This window comes from Heloderma suspectum, chromosome 3, assembly GCF_057233095.1.
Source record: "Heloderma suspectum isolate Gila_16-S chromosome 3, 16-S_ref, whole genome shotgun sequence".
Taxonomy (NCBI): Eukaryota; Metazoa; Chordata; class Lepidosauria; order Squamata; family Helodermatidae; genus Heloderma; species Heloderma suspectum.
In genome coordinates this window covers 35,534,984-35,557,223 of record NC_139460.1, presented here as the reverse complement: position 1 = coordinate 35,557,223, position 22,240 = coordinate 35,534,984, and the positions used below count along the sequence as shown (strand labels likewise).

At 45.8% G+C, this 22,240-nt stretch overlaps 1 protein-coding gene across 1 annotated transcript in view; it reads left to right on the top strand.

Moving 5' to 3' along the window:
• Window positions 1-2,095: 2,095 nt before the first annotated feature.
• Window positions 2,096-22,240, top strand: part of ATP8A2 (ATPase phospholipid transporting 8A2) — a 519,580-nt gene continuing 499,435 nt past the window's right edge. Inside the window, exons 1-3 of the mRNA XM_084845428.1 lie at window positions 2,096-2,115; window positions 2,547-2,602; window positions 2,998-3,142. Coding sequence (XP_084701554.1) covers window positions 2,096-2,115; window positions 2,547-2,602; window positions 2,998-3,142 — 221 coding nt within the window. The remainder of the gene's footprint in view (window positions 2,116-2,546; window positions 2,603-2,997; window positions 3,143-22,240) is intronic.

Genomic DNA, 22,240 nt, shown 5'->3' with positions numbered 1-22,240 from the left:
GGTGACTGTAGCCATGAAATTAAAAGACGCTTGCTCCTTGGGAGGAAAGCTATGGCCAACCTAGACAGCATAGTAAGAAGCAGAGACATCACCTTGCCGACAAAGGTCCATCTAATCAAAGCTATGGTTTTCCCAGTAGTAATGTATGGCTGTGAGAGCTGGACTATAAGGAAGGCTGAGCGCCGAAGAATTGATGCTTTCGAACTGTGGTGCTGGAGAAGACTCTTACGAGTCCCCTGGACTGCAAGGAGGTCAAATCAGTCCATCCTAAAGGAAATCAACCCTGAGTGCTCATTGGAAGGACAGATAATGAAGCTGAAGCTCCAATATTTTGGCCACCTAATGCGAAGAGAAAACTCCCTGGAAAAGACCCTGATGCTGGGAAAGACTGAAGGCAAAAGGAGAAGGGGACGGCAGAGGATGAGATGGCTGGATAGCATCACGGATGCAATGAATATGAACTTCAGCACACTCCGGGAGAGAGTGCAGGACAGGAAGGCCTGGCGTGCTATGGTCCATGGGGTCACGAAGAGTCGGACACGACTGAACGACTGAACAACAACAACTAGTTTAGCTCTGAGTATGTTAGGAGGAGTCCTTTGACCCAAGGGGGGTATCTGACTCGCAATATGTGCCTTACAGTCCTATATAGGTCTACACAGAAGTAAGGTCCGTTAAGTGGTCCCAGATATGTGGGTATAAGTTAGCAGCATTAGGGTGCAATCCTATGCATGTTTAGGCAGAAAAAAGTCCTACAACTCCCACCATTCCCCTGCCAGCATATTTAGGCAGCATATTTAGGCAGCATTTTTAGGGATCATGCCCTTAGTCACACCAGCTTTCAACTAGACAAGGCATCATTTGGTGGATGCCCTGTCTGACCTCAGAGGGAGCTCTGAGGAGAAGCCAATGAGAAAAGGACATAGATGCTGTGCTGTCCATCCTTGCCCTTGGGACTCTGTGACAATCGGTTCATTGTCGTCCCGCTGCTTCAGAGGTGCCGTCTCCGCTCAGCTGGAGGAGCAGGAGGGGCCCCCAGATGCAGCAGCCCAGGCGTGCCACATTTTGAAGTCAGTGAAGTAAGGCATATTACTATCTAAAGAGCCCTCAGGAAGAGCATTCAGTCCAGAGTCTAAAACAACTGAGCTGTACTGCTGGCTGCTCCGCTTGAAGTGCAAATTACACAAAATCTGCCATGGGCAATTCCTGCCTCACCCCTTGACAAAGGCATACCGGAGCAGCCTTTCTCTAGGTATATCATAGATGTATGCTAGGCAACTCGGGAGTAGTTTTGAGTCCCTTTTCCACTGGATCTTGCATTATTCATCACTCATTGTTTTAGCTAAACGTTAGGGGAGAGGCTCCCAGAGGCAAAAAAAATAAAATCGCATTGATCTGTGATGTTTTTCCCCTCCCGCCCCCTAGTTTAGTGGGAGCTGACAGTTTTTCTCCTGTAGCCACCAGTGCTGCAGCTAGGTAATTTGCAGCCATGGATCTAATGGTCTTACGCCCCCCCCACTCCTATTAGATGACCGTGTGTGTGGCTTCAGCTGTGAAAGCGCATAACTAACATTTCTCTCCCTCCAGCCCACCCCTGCAATCACCATTCCATGTTTAAAAAATGCTCCTGGATTCCTGACTTAGGAATAACAGAAATATAAGCATCATACAACGATACTGGTAAGGTTCTACATTTCTGATACATCAGAACAACAACAAAAATTGTTCGCCTACCCTGACGATACCCACCCACCCACCCAATAATAAGACCGGTGTGGTGTAGTGGTTAGAGTGTTGGACTGGGACTTGGGAGATCCTTGTTCTAGTCCCCACTTGGCCATAAAGCTCACTGGGTGACTTTGTGCCAGTCTAAGCCTAACCTACCTCACAGAGTTGTTGCGAGGAGGGCCATGTAAGCTGCCCTGGGTTCCTCGCAAGAGGAAAAAAAGGTGGGATATAAATGTAGCAGTAGCAGCAATAATAGCAGCAATAGTAGTAATGTAGTAGCAATAAAATTAAGAATTTTACTGAACGACTGAACAACAACAACAACAAAGTAGCAATAATACTCTGAGCAGGTGTAGTAGTTTCGCACATGGCCATGAAGGTCACTGGGTGACTTTGGGCCAGTCACAGGGCTGTTGTGAGCAGGCCCAAGTGGGTGCTTTGCAAGAGGAAAAAAGGTGGGATATAAATGTAGCAGTAGCAGCAATAAGCAGTAGTAGTACTGCAGTAATAGTAATAGTGGTGGTGGCAGTAGTAATAATAGTACTCTGAGCAGGTGTAGTAGTTTTGCATTTTAAACGCGCTTAAATCACTTCACGACTGCAGGGATAAGATGGAGATTGCTTCTGCCCCCCTCCTCTCCTCCTCCCGCTGTCCGAGCGGCGGGGGCGCGGCCGGGCGGGGCGCTGGCCCCGGACTCTCCCTCGCGCTCGGCCGCCCCTTCCCTCACCCCAAACCCTCTTCGCCTGGGCAGGCGAAGCGCGCTTCACACCTGCCGCGGCGGCCGCTGCCGCCGCCAATCAATAAGTGGGTGGGCTCAGAGCGCGCGGCGGCGGCGGGGCTCGAGGCAGCGGCGCCCTTCTGCTGGGCCGCGACGGTGAGCGCGGTGGATTCGGAGCCCCGTGAGCGCGCCGCCAGGTCTGCGCCGCCAGCGCCGCCGGCCGGGGCTGGCTTTGTGCGCGGCCCGCCGCTCGGCTGCCTCGCGCAGGGGCGGGAGGCAGGGGCGGCCCGCAGCGGGGGAGGCGGGGAGCCGCCGGGGGCCGCGTTGCAAAGGGCTGCCGGAGCAGCCAGGCGCTGCTCGGGGCGCGCGGGGCGCAGAGATGCACGGGTGCGCCGCGCGGCGTGACGGCGCCTTTGTCCGCCTCCCCGCCGGCCGCGTCCCTCCTCTCGCCCCCCTCGGTCTCCTCTTCTCTCCCTCTGGTAACTGACTGATTCCCGCCGTCCCGCCCCTTTCTCTCTCTCCTTGCTTGCCTGCTTGCTTGCCTGCTGCAGGACCCATTTGCTCCTCTTCGGGCTACAAGAAGGCGGACGATGAGATGTCCGGGGCCACGTCCTCTGCGGACCGCGAGGAGGCAGCCGCCCGCACCATTTACTTGAATCAGCCCCAGCAGACCAAGTTCCACGACAACCGGGTCAGGTAGGAGACAGCGCGCGCCAGAGCGTGGTGGAGGCTGGTGGCGCCGGTGTCAGTGGGGCGGTGCACCCGCTCTGGGTCTCAGTCAGAACTCCCAAGGAGCTATCCAGGGTGCGGAACCTGGTTTCGGATCGGGCTGACATTGGAGTCACCAGCCTCCACTGCGAGGAAGAGAGCGCCCCTGGGAGGGCGGCGGGATTGTGCAGGACTCGCCCGCTGCCAGGGAATACTCTGGATCAGCCTTCCCCAGCCTGGTGCCCTCCAGATGTGTTGGACTACAACTCCCATCCCCCCACAGCCAGCCCCACTTATTTAGCACCCCCCCCCCCCCCGGCTTGGGAGATTTCACAAGATTTCATGGAGGAGAAGGCTATCAGTGGCTACTAGCCCTGATGGCTATATGCTACCTCCGGTATTAGAGGCAGTGTGCGTATGTACACCAGTTGCTGGGGAACACGGGCGGGAGGGTGCTGCTGTACTGATGTCCTGCCTGTGGGTTTTCCGTCAACAGCTGGCTGGCCGCTGTATGAACAGAATGCTGGACTAAACGGACCCTTGGTCTGATCCAGCAGGGATCTTCCTATGTTCTTAAGGCACCACCTCCATCAGGGCTGGGGAACCTGTGCCCCCACCCAGATGTTGTGAGACTCCAACTCACATGAGTCCCAGCCTGCATGGCCAATGGTCAGAGCTGATGGGAACTGTAGTCTGTAGGGCACCAGGTTTGGGAAGGCAGCTCTGGGTCGATCCACCAAATGTTCTGGCAAAGAAGTTCAGCTTGTCAGGGGTAAATATCTAGACCTAAATTGGGGTGGGCAACTTGTGGTCCTCCAGATGTTGTGGCCAGAATTCCCATCAGCCCCAGCCAGCATAGCCAATGGGGAGGGATGATGGGAGTTGTCAGCCAAAACAATACCTGGGCGGCCACAAGCTGCCCGCTCCTGACCTAAACCCTGCTCATCTACTTACAGCACCTGGTTGGGGAAGGCTGGTTTACAGGGCCGGATTTGCCTGCCCCTTTCTGACCTCTAATCTTTTGACTTTCAAAGTAGAGGGGGAGAAAAAGGTCTAGGTCTAAGAGGGTGTGTTTAGCCACCCTGAGAAAAATGTAGCATTTAAGCTTGTACATGTCAGCAGCAGGGCTGATTTCTCTTGCTGTTTATACTGTCGCTGCTGGGAAGGATTTTCTTCTTGTTCTGTTTGTTTTCTTTGTTATTGGCTCTGGTCCATGATGAAGTCCTGCCTCCTGAGCAACAGCAGTAGTCAGTCAAGGAAGTGAGTTCTTCCCCACTATGGCGAGATGTACTGATCTCGGAAGCTAAGCAGGGTCAGCCCTGGTTAATAGTACTTGGATGGGAGACCACCTGGGAATCAGGCTTCCTGCACGGAGCAGGGGGCTGGACTCAATGGTCTTGTAGGCCCCTTCCAACCCTATTGTAATATCATAGGGTTGGAGATTCTGTGATTCTAAGCAGGGGCAGGTGAGGACCCAGCGTGCTTGTCATGGTAGGATGAGAAGGTCAGTGGCAGGTGATGGATAATAGACTCTTATTTGCAGGAGAATGGTGCCGGAGCCAGTAACAGGTGGGGCACAATAGTGAGAGATCAGTTACCAATGATTGTACAGTGGCTCTTTCAGCAAGACAATTATCAGAGCTAATAACAGACGGTGCTGTTGGCAGCTCCAGTAATGAGAAGCTGTGGGAGAGAGTTTACAGATAAATTGTGCCTGATCTGGGTCTCTCGGAGGGGGAAGAGTTATGTCATGCGTATAAAGTCAGTCTGCACAATTTATTATGTTGGTGCTGTGTGTGTGAATGCCCCACCCATCTCACTCCCTTGCCGCTGTGTGATGTGGGAAGGGTCTGCTTCCAATGATTTGGCACGCCCCTGCCTCCAAAGACTATGTATCCAAATAGGCTTCAAATAACTTGCATCCAAGCACACGTTCAGTGCTTAATTTCTAGAAAGATGGCAGGGCTCAAGATGGCCTGAAAGCCAGACCTCTGCATTGCAAGATCATACCTATAATCTCTGGAATATGGAAGTTTCTGTTACATTGGGTGAAATCCAGTGCAGATCCCCCCACATTCCCACTGCATCCCCCCCATACACCCTCAAAATGTGCTCCAGAGGATTGGGGACCATTCAAAGCAGGTTTGGGGTGGTGGCATGGAGGGTCTACGACTACAACGGAGAGGGGAAGAAAGCCCCATGACATAAAAGGACTTCAATTCTGCCCCCAGTGGTGAGGGAAAGGTTCCTCTGCGCATGCTGCAAGGCGTGCTTTTTTTTTTAAAAAAAGAAAAATATTTAGTATGATCCAGGAATGAGCCCTAGCTTTCAAAACAAGCTTGTAAAATTTGACTCAAATTAAGGCGTGCAAATCTTGGGAAGATGCGTTATATTTCTCCATCTAATTCAGGGGAGGGGAACCTGTGGCCCTCCAGATGTTGTTGGACTCCAGCTCCAGTCAGTACAACCGATGGTCAGGGATGATGGGCATTTCTAACTAGAAATGCCAGGGATTGGATGTGCTACTTGCAAGGTATGTGCTCTAATACTGACTTAAGGCCCCTTTCCGTAACTTAACTCTTAAGGCATAGTAGTTACGAAAATATTTTAGTTGTAGATAAGATCTTTGCAGCATGCCTGCAATATGGAAAGGGGCCCTTATGGTGGTGTATATCAGCAGTTGCTCCAGCGAGCTCAGTCCCATGAAAGGAGTTTTAAAAAGGCTACAGTTGGAAGTTCCTTCTTTCTGCCATTTCCAGTGATAAATACTTTAGGGTGCAATTCTATGCACATTTAGACAGAAAAAAGTTCTACAATTCCCAGCATCCCCCAGCCAGCATGGGTGGCTGGGGGATGCTGGGAGTTGTAGGGCTTTTTTCTGACTAAACATGCACAGGATTGTACCCTTAATTTATCATTGGCACCAGGAGAAGGGCACATCACAACCTAATTAAGTTTTGCTTTGGATGGCAAATTTTAAAAATCCTGTTGAGGCAATGTAACTAGCGATGTGTTGATAGAAGACATTACTGACACTAATAAAAAATAAAGTCAGCAGGATTGTTGTGGTCTGATTTTCTTATAGCATCAACTGAAAGATCAGTGACAATTTGATAAAGTGCCTCAAAATAACTTATTTGTTATAATTCTGCAAGAAAGGTTTAATGCAGGGGTGATTGATCTTTGGCACAGACTGAGGCGGCCTAAGTAGTGGACAGTGCATGTGGGAGAGTGTAGTGAGTGCGTGGGAGAGTGTAGTGAGTGCATGGGAGGGGGTGGGTGGGGTTGAACGGAGCATCTCAAGAGACATGGACTTGTGAAAGGCAAGTGAAACCTGCAACAAAATGTTGTAGTGTGAAGTGCTGCTGTTCAGGAATCCAGCCACACTGTTCTCTCCCCCCGCGCCCCAACACACAACAATCTGTTAAGAGTTCCATGGCCACTGAGTATGTTCAGTTCTTATTGGGATGTGTGTGTATGTGTTTTCTTAGTGGTTTCCCCTCCTAAAGATTTGTTGTACTTCTGCAAACCCCAAGCCAATTGATGTGTGGGTTCTGAAATCCTGAGCACTGGAAATAGAGGAAATGATGCTACCCGAATTACTGATGGCGATGGAGCTGAGCACCAAAGAGGGGGATGTTCTTTTCCATTACTACACCTGCTTCCTCTCTGGCAAGCTTCATTCCTGACATTTGCCTCATTGCTGAGAATTAGTTTATTGACTCACTGTTACTCCTATATCTTATGTTGATTCCACACATGCCAGCCATTAAATTTAAAACAATAGTCTACGATTTTCCGAACAAGTTTACTACTAATCTGACTGAAAATATCTTGGAAAGGTAGTGAGAATCTTCTGCTCTCTCAGACACAACAATACACAGTCTTGCAATCCTATACACAGTTACCTGGAAGTAAGCTTCATTAAACTCAGTGGGACTTACTTCTGAGCAGATGTGAATTGGGTTGCTCTCTTAGTTGTAGCATCCTGTCTTATCCTTCTGCAAAACTCTGTCAATAACCACTACCTATCCAAAGAGGCACTGTGTTGATATAGTTCCCCTTTGTTCTGGGCATGATCCAAGTGCCGTTGCTTTAGGCAGCAGTCCTATACACACTTATCTGGGAGTAAGTTCCACTGAACTCCATGGGGCTTACTTCTGAGTAGACATGTGTAGGATTGCACTGCCTGTTTGGAGAGTTATGCAGGTGCTCAATTCTCTCCCACTGAAACCAGTGGAACTTCAAATTGCTTAGGTTTGCTTAGATCACTAAAAGCTGTACATTTGCTCATACAGCAAATATCTCAGTGTGGCTTAACAAGCAGATTGTCTGGTGGTGCAGGAGGGGAGGGAATGCCCATTCAAAATCGCTTTATTTACACACATGCGCGCGCGCACACACACAGAAAGAGAGAGGGTTTTTTTTCCCCTAAGGCATTTTGATCTTGTATTGTATGTTGAACAGCTTTAGTTTTTCTTCTGCATTTTCATGTTTCAGTTATTTTTTTCCTGCTAAATAGCTGTTTTTGGAATTAGATGGCTGTATTTTACTCCAGCATAGGCTGCAGTATGCCAGTATCTGGGGAATGTGAGCAGGAGGATGCTATTGCATTCATGTCCTACTTGTGGGCTTCCCATGCACAACTGGTTGGCCATAGTGGGAACAGAATGATGGACTAGCTGGGCCTCTGGGCCTGATACAGCAGGGCTCTTCTTACATTCTTATAGGGCTATCTGATGGTTAAGGCATTAGCAGCCTTATCATTACTAGCAATTTCTATGGCTCTTTTGGTGTACAAAGTGCTTTGCAAATCTTACCTAATTTCCTCTCATGCAGATTCTGTGAGACTGGTTAGAAGAGTTACAGTGCAGTCTTATATATGTCTGCTCAGGGGTAAGTCCCATTGAGTTCAGTGGGGCTTACTTCCACAGAAGTATGTATAGGGTTGTAGCCTGCCTAAGTTGTCCCAAATCACCCAGCGAGGTTCATGGCTGACCAGTGATTTGAACCCGGGACTCTTTGCCTCTAAGCCCAGCATGCTAGCCACTGGCTTGATATAACACACATCTCCATTTTCTCTCTGTTGAAATAATGAATAGTGGCATAGGCATGATCTAAAAGGTTTTACATTCAGGTTGATAGATCATGCATGCATTTTTGAAGCGGCAACTTCTGAAGCCTAGTCTGGCTTAAATTGGACATAAGAGGTAGTCATGGAGATATAACCAACTTGAACATGGTTAGGGCCAGTACAGCTCCTTGCGCTGAACCAGGCTCATGCTCTTTCCAACCTTTCTCAAAGGAAAAAGCGTAGCAAGCAAGATGTGCAGAGCCCATGAAAAATCTAGAAGTCATAGGGAGGATTCCCAGGACATCTCTCTCCAGGGGAGGCTAGTCCTACGTGAAATCCAGCCAAAGGGTTTTCCTTTGTCTCCTGCATCGTATGTGTTGCTGCTATGTTGCTAGTCAACAACAGATAGGGATGTCAGAGAAATCTGCAATGGAACCAAATGAGTTCGGATTTTCATGAATCCAACCTGCAGATTCCACAGCAGACTGGCTTTTCCACTGTCAGGCAGATTCTGTGGACTCACAGACTGTTTTTCTAACCGTTGGGAATTTTGCACAAATTTTGTTGTAGAAAAATATGCAAAATAAAAAAACCTGACCCAAAAGGCACATTTTCCCCCAAAGGCTAAAGTTTGAAAATGCACATGGGGGGGGGGGGGATTTGCACATTTTCACACGTACAAAATTGTGCAAATGTGCATTTGTGCAAATATGGAAACTAAAAAAGTTCCAATTCCACCAATGGGTGGACAGTGGAATGAAAGGCGCCTGACAATCTGCGAAACACAGACAGAACAAATTTGACACAATCCATACCTTCCTAACAACAGACTGGGAAAGGGAGAGGGGGGAAAATCTCTGGTGGGGAATAGCTATGCTGGGCTGGATTTGGTCCATGGGCTTTACGTTGCCTACTCCCATTCTGTATATATCACAGTGTAGCAGCCATATCGGGGGTCAGACTAAGTAGCCTCATGCAGTCTCATGCTTCATGTTCTTGCTGAGCTCTTGCTCTCTGAAATATGTTTGTAAGCTGACGAGACACAGGAATTTCTTATGTCAACAAAGGCTAAGGTCATAGTGATATGTATATCATGTTCTCTGCTGTTCTTTGCTTATCATGGCTACCCTATAACCCATTTCTTGTATTATAAACAGTGGTGCTAGGAGAAGAAATGTTGAGGACTGCAACCCCACACAGGAGGGAGAGGAGGAGCCGTTTCCTATCTGTCACAATATCTATAAAAACAATGTGCTGATGTAAATCAGGGCTTTTGGCTCTTTGGAAGTGAATACAGCCTTAAGCCAGCACGTTAAATAAAGAAAAACTCTTTTTCCTTCACTCCGTGGTCTCTCTGACTCTTGAGTTCTGCAACATAAATGGTGCCGTGACTCGGATTGTGGCAGGCGCTGAGACAGAGAGGTGGCAGTTGCGTGCTCTTAATTGCCGCACCGGGAGGGAGGGCTCGGCGCACGCCTCCCTTTCTTGGCGCCACCGACCTTTTTGTCGGGTGAACGGGAGAAAGCCTGCGCCGGGACCGCTAAAACGGCTGTGAGCGGCAAGAGAACCTTGGGAAGCGGAGGAAGGAACTTGAGCCCTGCCCATACTGCAGCTGCAATTGAGTTGAAACCCACATTGGAAGCCTTCAGGAGAAAGGCAAGTATATGGAGTAAAAAGAGGGCCCTGCCTTTAGGAGAAAGGCCACTGGGCAGAAAAAAAGAGGGCCCTGCCTTATGAAGAAGGTCAGTGTTAGTATACATATACAAGAGGTGACCCACCCAATTGGGGGTGGAGGGGGGACTTGATCACTCCCCCGAGCAGGCACTAATACTCAGCAAGGCGCTGAGGAAACTGCTTCGCTCTAGTGGAAAAGTGGGAAAGTGGGTGGCAGGGACATATGAATGAAGAGAGTGGCTACTGCGGTTTCTGTTGCATACCGTTGACCGTCCGGGTGCCCAGGCCAGTAGCAAAGTGCGTGGTGTAAAAATTCCTCTTGTGCTGGTCAGTGAGACCCCTTACTCGCTGACCAATCCCCTTCCCTCTTTGTGTCCATCTTCATCTTAAGTGGGAGGCTATGGGAGGTGGGGGAAGCAAGACTTGCATCCCCTTGAGATGTATGTTAAAAAAAAAAAGGAAAAAGATTTTTTTAAAAAGGATTCAGAATAGAGAGAGGAAACAGCAAAAAGCTCAAGGTTGAGCTGAGAGAGAAAAAAAAGAACAAGATCTGAGGCTGTTAATTAGAGAAATGTTGCAAGACAGCCTGGCTTTTAACGAAGCGTGGGAGTGTGAGGCCGAAGAAGTAGCCTAGTGCGCTGGGAGGGGGGGCAGGAGAATTGCCCACAATGTTCTGAGTTGTGCAACATCATCACCTCACCTAATTAAGATAAAATCCCTAAGAAATAGAAACTGAAAATGAAGACCCAGAAGATGAAGGCGCAAAATGGAGAATAAAGGTGAAGAATCAGCCCCCAGGGCACAGGCTAGACCCCTCTTCGAGTAGAAAGTGTGCCATAAGACTGTCCCAAGGCAGAATAAAGCGGAAAGACCACGATGAAGATCTCTGTCAAGGTAGCCGTGTTTAGCTTTGAACTGTCCTAGAATTTCATAGAGCCTGTAGACCATCAGCTATATGATCTCTGAAGAGCATAACCGTTAAGCTTTTGCCGTGGGATTCCCTGCAATGAAGAAATCTCACTAATTTAAGTGTCCAGTGTTAGACTGCCTGAGTGTGTGTGCTGAAGAGACCGAGAAACCAGACAGCATGTTCCTGACCAAGCCAAAATCACGCTACTACCATGCTCCTGAAAGCTGCAATAAACTGTGTAAGCTGGGAGACCAACCTGATTGAGAAGAAAAGAAGATATTAGAGTAACTGTCTTAAAAAAACAGTGAAATCTGTGTAGCTGGCTGGCTGACGCTGTCAGTGATGTTACAACTTTAAGACTGTTTTCCTGTTTGAGACCCCAGCCAAGAAAGCTGACCTGAGTTATTTGTTGCCCGTGCCAAAGCAAAAATTTAGCTGCCCTGTACCTCATCGTGTCCTGTTTTAAGCTTGGGATTTACAAATACAAACAAACTGAGAAGCTTGCCTTTGAAGTCCTGCAAATCACCCCACCACTTCCCCGAAGAAGATTAATGGCTGCCTGAAAAATGCAAGTATAAGGCGATGCCCATCACCCCCCAGCGTCCTGAGTTTCGGCACTTTGCTCTCGTGTACCAAGTTGAAGCGGAAGAGAAGAAAAGGTGTGTGTGTGTGTGTGTGTGTGTGTGAGATATTATAAATCCCTGGCTAGCTTGTCTAGTGATAGATAGCCCCGAGAGCCCCCCCGCCCCTTTTCACAGTGCTGTGAGGCTTTTCATAAACTTGAACTCTCATTGCTGTAGACTGTGTGTCTGTGTTTGTAGTCAGCTCAGTGCACAACAGGCTAAGTTTGATCTATGACTTTTAGATTTCCTTCTGCTAGAACTCATGCAGCATAGAGTTGCCGATGCAAAAATGGTGACCTAGAACTCTTTGCGTGTGTGAGTATGCCCATCCCTTGATTTTGATGAGCCCTGAGCATGCAGCCAGAGGAGCAGTATAATTGCTGGATCTGCTCCATCATGCCTTACCATGCAAGAAGTGTTTTCCATTAATTGTGTTAAATTGCAAAAGAAGTTTGTTGTGTATATTTTATGATTTCTTAGATATCATAAAATATATGTGATATTTGCAGATTAGTGTTAGTTGCAACTCCAAATGATACTGAGTGTGGTTCCCAATGGATGACAAGAGAAAAGACAAAGACAAGTAGAGAAAGACAGAGACAAGTAGAAAAGACAGAGAAATAGAGAAAGTGGCAGACAGATAGAAAAGGGGGGGGGAAGAAGAAGAAAGAGAAGGCAAGAGGCAAAGGGAAAGAACATTTGTAGAGAAGAAACGTGGCCATAGTTGCCCCCAGGGTGAATTAAAAGCAGCTGATTATGCCTAGAGCTTATTACCTGGGGGTAAAGCAGCCACAATATGTAATAGTTCTTTAAGATGAGAAAATATAACTAGAAGGAGAAGAAGAGCCTATCCCAAATGTGTGTCATTGGGACTAGTGTAGGGCAGAAAGGTTTAAGTAAGTGAGTTGGACTTGAAAAAGACACATGAAGAGACAAGGCTGGTGCACGGAGCGGAAAGTTTTATGTAAAAAGTTTAAAACATGATGTGCAATACAGGCAGATCAGCAAGAAAAAGAAAGCAAAAGAAAGAGAGAGAGATTTCTCTTCCCATACTAATGAGTGAAAGTGTTATCAAGCACTTTGCCTGGGAAGCGAAGTTTGTTTACAGGAAGCTGTGCCTGAGAACCAAACACTTCTAGCCTATGCTGAAAATGCTTGCTAGTGTTGTGCTGCCTCATGGGTAACATGTATGGTATAAAACCCATTTAGCCCAATAGCTCGTGGTTCAGAGAAGCTGTCTGATCCAACCATTAGGTACGCCTGTGTGCTGTAAGTTACCCAATAAAGTCTCCTTATAAAAACAAACAAAAAACAACAACCCTGCTGTTAGAAGCCATGAAGGCAGGTATAAAGAAGTCAGTTAATATGACCAAGGTGTCTAAAGTGCTGCAAGGTGCCACCGAGGCCCCAGAGCGTACTTGGAGCGTCTTTTAGATGCCTATCGCCAATATACCCCCCTCGACCCAGAGGCCCAAGAAGACGTGGACGAAAAAATAGAAGAAGACCCAGCAAAAGCAGAGGATTCTTAAGAAAGAACCAGTGTGCCCAGTGTGGACAAGATGGACATTGGTGGCATAAATGCCCAAATAAAACGAATCAGATACACAAAGGAGAAAACCAAAGGAGCCAGAAGACAGCTTGAGAGGGGCCGTGACATTGACTGTGAGGGGCCGTGACATTGACTTCATGATTGACACTGGAGCGGCATCAAGAGCAAGCAAACGTTAGCCTTAAACAAGAAGTCCAAACACTGGGCAAAGTTCTTCAAGCCCAGCATCACTTTGTCTTAGAAAATAAGCCCCAATTCCCATCACAGAAGTTCATCCTTTCCAACCAAGAGATGAAGTATAAGTTAAAAAGTGGAAAAATGACCCTTTGACTCCCAGATGGAGAGGGCCAAAAACTGTTATACTTTCCACCCCCACAGCTATGAAAGTAGCTAGAGTTAAACCCTGGATACATTAGACACGAGTCAAGGGAGCGAGAGAGGGGGAATGGACTGTGACCAGAAATCCTGAAAATCCTTTAAAAATCATTCTGAAAAAGCAGTAAGAAGACTCAGGCTAGACCTTACTGTGGGCACACCGGGAGACTGTCCACCCTGCGTACAGTCAGATCCCAAAGAAGATCAAATATGCATGTTGTAGTGTTAGTGGTGTTGTATTATAGTTCCTCAATAAGGTGCGAAAAAGGGGGGTCTGCCCCTAAAGAGAGAAGTTTGTCCCAGCGATTCGCTGATAATTACTGGCTTCACTTAGCTAACATCACTGGAGTAAAGCATTTTTGTTTACCAAAAGATATACCTGCAAACAGGCTTATTAGCTCTTGCCTAATACCTGTCTGTAAGCATCCTGAAAAAATTCAAAACAAGACTATGTTAAGCAATTTTAATATAAACTTGACTTATTCCCAAAATTCTGACTGGGGCATAGTTACGAAAATCTTACCCCCTACAGAGTTCACTCTATGTACTCCCATCGTAGCTGGAACAAATGCCTCTTGTGCATGAATGATTAATTGTCAAAAATCTTCTGGGAAATGTAAAGCTATCCCTGGCCCCCCCTTTCACTGTAATGAAGTTTAAAACATATCCTTTAATTATGCACATATACTTCTGCCTCATAGATGGTTTTGAACCTGTGGTTCCCGTACCTGGTCATTCATTCCAGCCAACTTGTCTGATAACAACCCATGTTGCCTTAGCCGCCTGGTGCCAGTTCTTCCCCCGTGGCCAGAGAAAATCCGTCGACGGCAGCCTAGAGCACTCCAACTAACTGAAAATTGTAATAGCCACCTACAGCTATACTCTGACTCAGAAAAATTGGCTCTGGCAGTATCGTTAGTTGGAGTTCCAGGTCTAACCTTGGCTGATGGTCTGGAAATCAACCAGTTAGCTTGCAGCTTGGCCAAGAGCATAAATGCCACCTCACGAGCATTGTCATTATTAAATAAAGAGTTGCGTGATCTAAGAGGTGCTGTTCTAAAAAATAAAATAAAAATAGAGCTGGTATAGATTACCTCTTCCTTCTTCATCATCTGGGTTGTGAGACGCACCAAAAGCTTTGCTGTTTTAATTTAACTGATAATAGTAATGCTGTAGATGAGCAGATCAACAAGCTCAACCATATAGTGGCTGACATCAAAATAGGACAACATGATTGGCTCGATTGGTTGACCTCTTGGCTTCCAGATCTCAGCTGGCTCAAAGCATTATTTGTTCTGATCTTACCAGTGACATTAGTAAGGGCACTGTTATGTTTCTGCACTCCCTGGTTTATGCGTTGCTTAACCAATCTGTTTTACGTCACGGCTAGTAAAACTGCCGCCCCCTACGCTCTAATAGCTCAACAAGATATTAAGTAAGAGGGTTGCTATAAGAGTCCTGTGTTATGCTTCGCAAACCAGAATGTCTATTTGCGTAATGAAATGCTATAATTGTAATGAAATTATGCATTTAAGGGGGGAATGTAGCAGCCATATTGGGGGTCAGACTAAGTAGCCTAATGCAGTCTCATGCTTCATGTTCTTGCTGAGCTCTTGCTCTCTGAAATATATGTTTGTAAGCTGACGAGACACAGGAATTTCTTATCTTGTCAACAAAGGCTAAGGTCATAGTGATATGTATATCATGTTCCCTGCTGTTCTTTGCTTATCATGGCTACCCTATAACCCATTTCTTGTATTATAAACAGTGGTGCTAGGAGAAGAAATGTTGAGGACTGCAACCCCACACGGGAGGGAGAGGAGGAGCCGTTTCCTATCTGTCACAATATCTATAAAAACAATGTACTGATGTAAATCAGGGCTTTTGGCTCTTTTGGAAGTGATTCCAGCCTTAAGCCCACGTGTTAAATAAAGAAAAACTCTTTTTCCTTCACTCCGTGGTCTCTCTGACTCTGAGTTCTGCAACAACAGCACAATCCTATGCATGTCTGCTCACAGCTAAGTCTAATGGGACTTACTCCTAAATAAGTGGGTATAGGCCGTAGTTACGAGTCTAGGAGCCTTTCTCTCCCTTGGTGAGCAACAGGGAAGTCTGGGACCACACAGAGGAAATGTTGCACATGCTGAAAGGGGACATTGCACTGAAGAGAATGGCAAGCAGCAAGGATAAGATACCATATTGCAGCATCCAAGGGGTTTGGCCCTTGAAGATCTTCTATCTTGAAAAAGTGTAGCATTAAGTGCTGGCCACAGTAGGAGGCTTTGTATTGCAAGAAGAAACAACTGAGCAGGAGTTTTAAAAATTTAATTTGAGAAATTGTTTATTCCCAAAACTACATTTCTGAAAAGCACATTTTTTAAATTTTACAAAGTGAAAACAAAACCCATCTCAGATATTTTGATTATGTATTTAAATGATTTGCTGGCACCAGGGACACTGAGGTGAAAAACATATCTCATGTTCAGATATGTTATGGGGAAAAAAGCAATGCTACTTATTTATGCAATATTTCAAAGACAAAAGTGTGGTGTATAGTATATGTGTGAAAAAGATGAATGTTGCATGCAAAATTATGCAGTTTTGGACTATAATGTAATTTTTATGCAATGAATAGAACTCTTTGCAAAGTGTAGCGAATGATGCCAAATAGCTTACTTGATGGCCAATTAACTCTTGATGAGGCTAAATAGCTAACAAATATTGGAAGCTATAATTATGGGTATTATACTTTTAGCTTTAAGAACTGCTTCTCAAAGCAGTTGTTCAGCAAGAGGAGAAGCCGGCTTGCATGATCGTCACAGCCCATCGCGAACTAAATAACACAATTCAGAATGGCTCTTGGTCCCACCGCAACCCGCCAGTGGCCATTATGAATGTTCAAGCTGTGGTGGGCAGTCGCTGCAACATATCATGACATCCAAACCCGGTGCAGGATGGGCTGTTGCCGTGGTTAACAAACCACTCACAACCCCAAAACATGGCAACAATGTATCGTATCACACGTCACGATAAGCTGCAGTGATCACTTGCTGCAGCTTGAATATTCACAATGGCCACCAGCACACACCGCAACCCACCGTGATGACTTTTTTTAATATGAAGCTCACTGGGTGACCTTGGGCCAGCCGCTGTCTCTCAGGGTAACCAACCTTGCAGGGTTTCTGTGAGCATAAAATGGGAGAGTGGCGTCCTCAGTTCTTGGGCAAGAGTTCTCCAGCAGCAGTCTGGCACAGAATCCAGCTGTAACATATTTTGTAGAAAGTTGAAGGGGTGGTTTTGACATGGATTTTAAAAAGAGAAAGAAGTATCAGGCATTGTGCCAGAAACTGACTGCTGAAAAAAAGATACCTAGATATTTTTATGTGTGTGAATGCAGGACGTTTTGAAGATTTATGGCTGCTCAAATATGGGATTAATATTGTATGTCAATGTCCAGTCAGTACATTGGCTGCATAGCTAAAGAGCATGAGAAAAATAATTTGATTTTCAAAAGTGGTTGGTATAATTTGTGTCAAAACAACTTCCATGTATAATATACAATGTACAAGGTACAAAAAGATCAGTGATAAAATCCTGCTCAGTTTAAATAATTATTATCAAGAACAGGGTCATAAACTGAGACCAAAATACACAGAGAAGGCCAAGTGTTTGCCTGGAGCACACCCAGAGAACACTGGTTATTGGGCAGTGTAAAAGTGTAATGAATAAAATAAAATATCTCTGTGACTAACAGATGAGAGAGAAAATTATCAAGCCAAATTTAAATGATCAAAACAGATCTTGTAACAAATTGTTGTCTGAGCTAACTAAGTGGGGATCTCTTGCTTATAGTTTTATAGATGAACCCCATTGCTAGCAGCTGGGTAGACAAAGTGAATCTATAGTTGGAAATGTAAAAAAAAGGGCAACCAAAACGATCAGGGGGCTGAGCAACTCCCCTACGAGGAGAGGTTGCAGTGTTCACAGCTTTTTAGTTTAGGAGAAAAGGCAACGTGTTGGAGGTATATAGAATTGTGCATGGTGGGGTGGAGAAAGTAGACAGAGTGAACATTTTCTTCCTCATAATATTTGAACCAGGGGCCATCCAATGAAGCTGAATGGTGGGAGATGCAGGACAGAGAATTGGAAGGACTTCTTAGCACATGGCTAAATGATGGAATTCCCTTCCACAAGAAGCGATGACACCCACTAACTTGTGATGATTACACAAACACATGGAGGATAAGGCTATCAGTGGCCGTGAGTCGTGATGGCTGTATGCTACCTCCAGAATGCCTTTTGAGTCCCAGTTGTTGGGAATTGCAGCAAGTGAGGGCTATTTCCCTTATGTCCTGCTTGTGGGCTTCTCAAAGGTATCTGGTTGGCCACTGTGGGAAACAACATGCGGGACTAGATAGGCCCTTGATCTGATCCAACTCTTCTTATGTTGATCCAGCCAGGCTGACCACACCTGGAAACTTGCTTTTGAAAATGCATTTCACGGAAACCTATGCAATCCATGCTTCTGCCCCGTATCACACATTCATTGAACACATTGATTGGGGTGGGGGAAATATAATCTATATTCCCCCATTGCCTTTCTCAATTGTGTCCTGTGTGTGTGTCCAACACCTGGCCAGCACTGGCCCAGTAAGGAGACAGGATAAGGTGACGTGTTTCAAGTAGTGACTTTTGCGACACCACTGGAGGTCAGCAAAAAGAGGATGATATATTTACCTCCATGGAAGGGGTGCTATTTGGATTTTCTCCTCTGAGCACCAACATAGCTTGGGCTGTGTTGGACCTGCAAGAGTAGTTCATCTACTGTGCACTGCCACACAGATGGTAATCTTTGACAGTGGATGGGAGGGATTAATGGCAGGCATTCCATCCATCCCTCGTTCATCCCCATCAGGTGATCAACCTTGCCAGAAGAGATAGTGCTTATTATCTGATCAGCAGGATTGATCTGTGCACACCAGAGTCTGTATAATGGAGGCCATCGCTTATCTGTAGGTGCAAGCTTTGATTTCAGTTCAGGAAGACCCCTCTGATTAATGGCTGTTTAGCCAGCATGTTTGGAACACCCCCCTTTCACCCTCCATGCTCCTTTTTATGAGCACAGAGAGGCAGGTGCTGTGGTTCTCCCTGTGCAGGTGGGGAGGGGGCAGGGAATGCAGTTTCCTGGCTCTGAGCTCAGAGTGCTGCCTACAAACTTGGAGCCAGCAAGCTGAAAAGTACTATGGCCCTCTGGACAGTGTCTAGTGGCCATAGGATTGCTCTCTAAGTGGGTTACAAAAAGAGGACGTGTCAAACGGAGAATTAAACATACAAAATTAAACATAAAGGGGGTGTCTTCTGAACGGAAATGAAAGGTAAGCCCTTGCAGGAAAATGTCGCACTTGCAGGTAAGCAGTTGTACTGCTTTAACGCTGCCGCAAATTGAATAAGATTTCACCGATCTTATGAGTCCAGAGTACTTTTGTGGAATGCAGGGCAACCTGGCATCCTGTAATGTCACAAGACTGGTTTTCTTATAGGGCATGTGATACAGGGATTAGTGGGGTGGGGTGGGAAGAGTAATCTTAGAATGCAAAATAAAAAAACAAGAGCTTATGTATGAGGTGGCTGATTTCTTTGTTTTGCTTTTCAGCATTGAGTCTAGATTGTGTAACCCCAGTTGTTTATCTTGTGATGTAGCTTTATGAATTAAACATTTTCATTCCATTTCATTCTGGGAAAGATTTTCATCAAGGGATAAAATGCAATTTTGTCCCACTTAAAAAAGAAAAGAAAAAGGAAGCTTGCCCAGTGGGGAGAGTTGATTCCAGTATGCTTAGGGCTAAATAAAGGGCAGGGTGACACCTTGTCTAAATGGGTAACACAAACATGTGTTGAATTAGACTTGGCATTACTAGGCACAGTCCTCAGGCAGCTGCTGCTCGGCACCCCCAACAGTGCCCACCACCTGCCCTGGGCACCCCCATTTAAATATCCCACAGTGCTCTTAACATAACGTCACTCTGGGTTTTTGTGAGAAATTAAAATGGTGGTTGCCCAGCACCAACTGGAGTAACACTTCAAGGGAGCCAGCGTGGTGTAGTGGTTGAGTGTTGGACTGGGACTTGGGAGACCTGGATTCTAGTCCCCACTCAGCCATGAAGCTCACTAGGTGCTAGTCATTGATTCTCAGCCTAACCTACCTCACAGGGTTGTTATATGGATAAAATTGAGAGGAGAAGGATTATGCATGCTACCTTGGCCACACTGGAGGAAAGGCTGAACATGAATGTAACAAATAAATGAACAACACTACTCCCCCTTCCCCAGGTAAGTCTGCTGGGGGCCATTGGCATAAGAGGTGGCCTGGCCCCCTCAGGTCTGTAACCAGCCCTGGGTGGAATGCTGAGGTGGTGGTATGGATTGTACTACTTGAGACTCCAGGTGGTCACATTTTTCGGAATAGTTTCCTACATTTTTTTAAAAAACAGCCTTCAATTAAAACTCAGCACAGAAGTCAAAGGGCTGAGATAGAACCTTTCTCCTTGATGTTCAAGTTAGGTGCTAGTTATCTATATGCAGGGAGGGTTGTTTTTTTTAAAACTGAGTATTTCACATGGGAGTGTTACATTGATAACTGCTGCTTGAACGCCAGCTATCTGAAGGCCTCCGGCAAACAAGGTTATCATAACAAAAGCATTGTAGCGTGGAATCCCCTTGACTGGACACCATGGAGCAAACAATACTGTGTTTTATACAAAGTTTGTCCAGCTTGCTCTGATAGCTCTGCTTCATAAGCCTTCTTTAGCTGGTAATACATCAGTGACTGAAAATATTACTCAACGACCTGTCACTCTTTTTAAAGGATGCGTCCCTTTAAAAACAAAATGAAAAACAAACAGCAAGTGCTTCCCTCTTGCTTGGGTTGCAGAATGTGTAACATTTTAAAAAATAAATTGAATTTACAAGGATAGGTGCTCAGCTAGTGGGTCATTTCAGCCATTTGGAAAAGGCAACCATCCATTTCAGGTAACCCTGGTCTGTATATGTCAAACATATAAAGAATTAAGCAGAACGTCATCACCCACACTATATTCTGCTGATTCCTCAGTCACCTCTCTTTTTCTTCATATTAAAGGGCTACTGGCTCTTACATGCTGGAAGAGACCAGGACTGCATTTGGATGTATCAGTGAATAAGCCCAGGACTTGTGCAGTCCTCCTCCCCTATCCTCAGCTTGGCCACGAGGAGGAGCAAAAGCTTCCAATCTCCATTAACTATAATTAAGTGTTATGTCTGAACCCTAAACTGTGGTTAATCTTAACTATGGTTTATTAAATCAAGCCAGCTTCATAAATCACATTCGGAATGGGCTTGTTTCAGTAAGCCAAAATTAAGACTAACCACAGTTTGTCTGGGTTTGGATATAATGCTGAACTCTACATTGCTCTACCACCGGATATGGCTTTCTTCCTAGGTGATGAGAAAGTTGCTGAATCTCTCCCTGTAAGGGGATTTGACACATTCATGGATCTGAAACTCTTTCTGGTCCTGGGTATTACATTTGCCGCATCACAAAACTGAACTATCTTGAGGCTGTACTCACACGCACCCTCTCAAACAGCAATTGTTTCCTTCCATTGTAAAGTACTTCTCTTCTGTCTTTGTGACATCTGTCTGTGTGAGGGCTGAAGTTCATGGCGGGCAAGGCCCTTTTCTAACGGTCTGTTGATCTGTCAGTCTCTGTCTCTTTTGCTGCCCCTTTCCCATTTCTTTCTGCCTGCCTGCCTGCCAAGCAGGCTGTTGTGGGATGGAGAAATTGCTTTTGCCACAGGTAGGGCTGGAGACCCAGCAATTCTCAAGCTCACTGATACTCTCTGAAAATAATTTCAAACCTTGTTTCGACTCACACCCATTTTTCGGCTCATTTGAACAGGAAAAGTGTGCATTTATGTGCGTTTTTTCCTCCCAAAGTGTGATTTTCTCCCCATTGACTAAAGCATGAAAATGTGTATTTTTTAAAAAATTCATTTTAACAGGCACATTTTAAAAAAAATACATTTGTTTTGAACATGATCACAAATTCTGGAATTTGTGCACATTTCTCAAAAAAAGTGCTCTTGCTTGCATTCGTATCCAGGGTTGCGAATGGGACATGTTTGCATGATTCATGAACAGAAATGAAATCCTTGTATATCCCCCTAGCCACAGGTCTGAATGGATCACTTGCAGACAGAGCTTTTAAAATTAGTCTGAAGGCTTCATGTGGCAAGTTGCCCGTCTCTGATTTACAGGAAGGTAGGAGGAATATATGAGAATATTTTTGGGATAATGTACGTTACTGGATTAGAACAATGCCCAGGGAAAATGTGATTGTGGTGGTATTGAATGTGTCTTAGGTAATTATATTTTCTTTTTGTTGTTTGTTTGTATAATGTTGTGTGAGGTGTTTTTTTTTTAGTACTACCTGTTTTTCTCCTCTTATATAAGTCACTTTGTATTATTTTAGAACACATTGTTCTGTGTCATCTGAAATAGTAGTTACCCTCTACTCAGCACTGGTTACGCCTCATCTTGACTACTGTGTCCAGTTCTGGGCACCACACCTTAAGAAGGATGCAGACAAACTGGAGGGGGTTCAGAGGAGGGCCACAAAGATAATCAGGGGACTGGAAACAAAGCCCTATGTGGAGAGACTGAAAGAACTGGGCATGTTTAGCCTTGAGAAGGCTGAGGGGAGATATGATAGCACTCTTCAAGTACTTGAAAGGTTGTCCCAGAGAGGAAGGCCAGGATTTCTTCTCGATCATCCCAGAGTGCAGGACACAGAATAATGGGCTCAAGTGACAGGAAGCCAGATTCCGGCTGAACATCAGGAAAA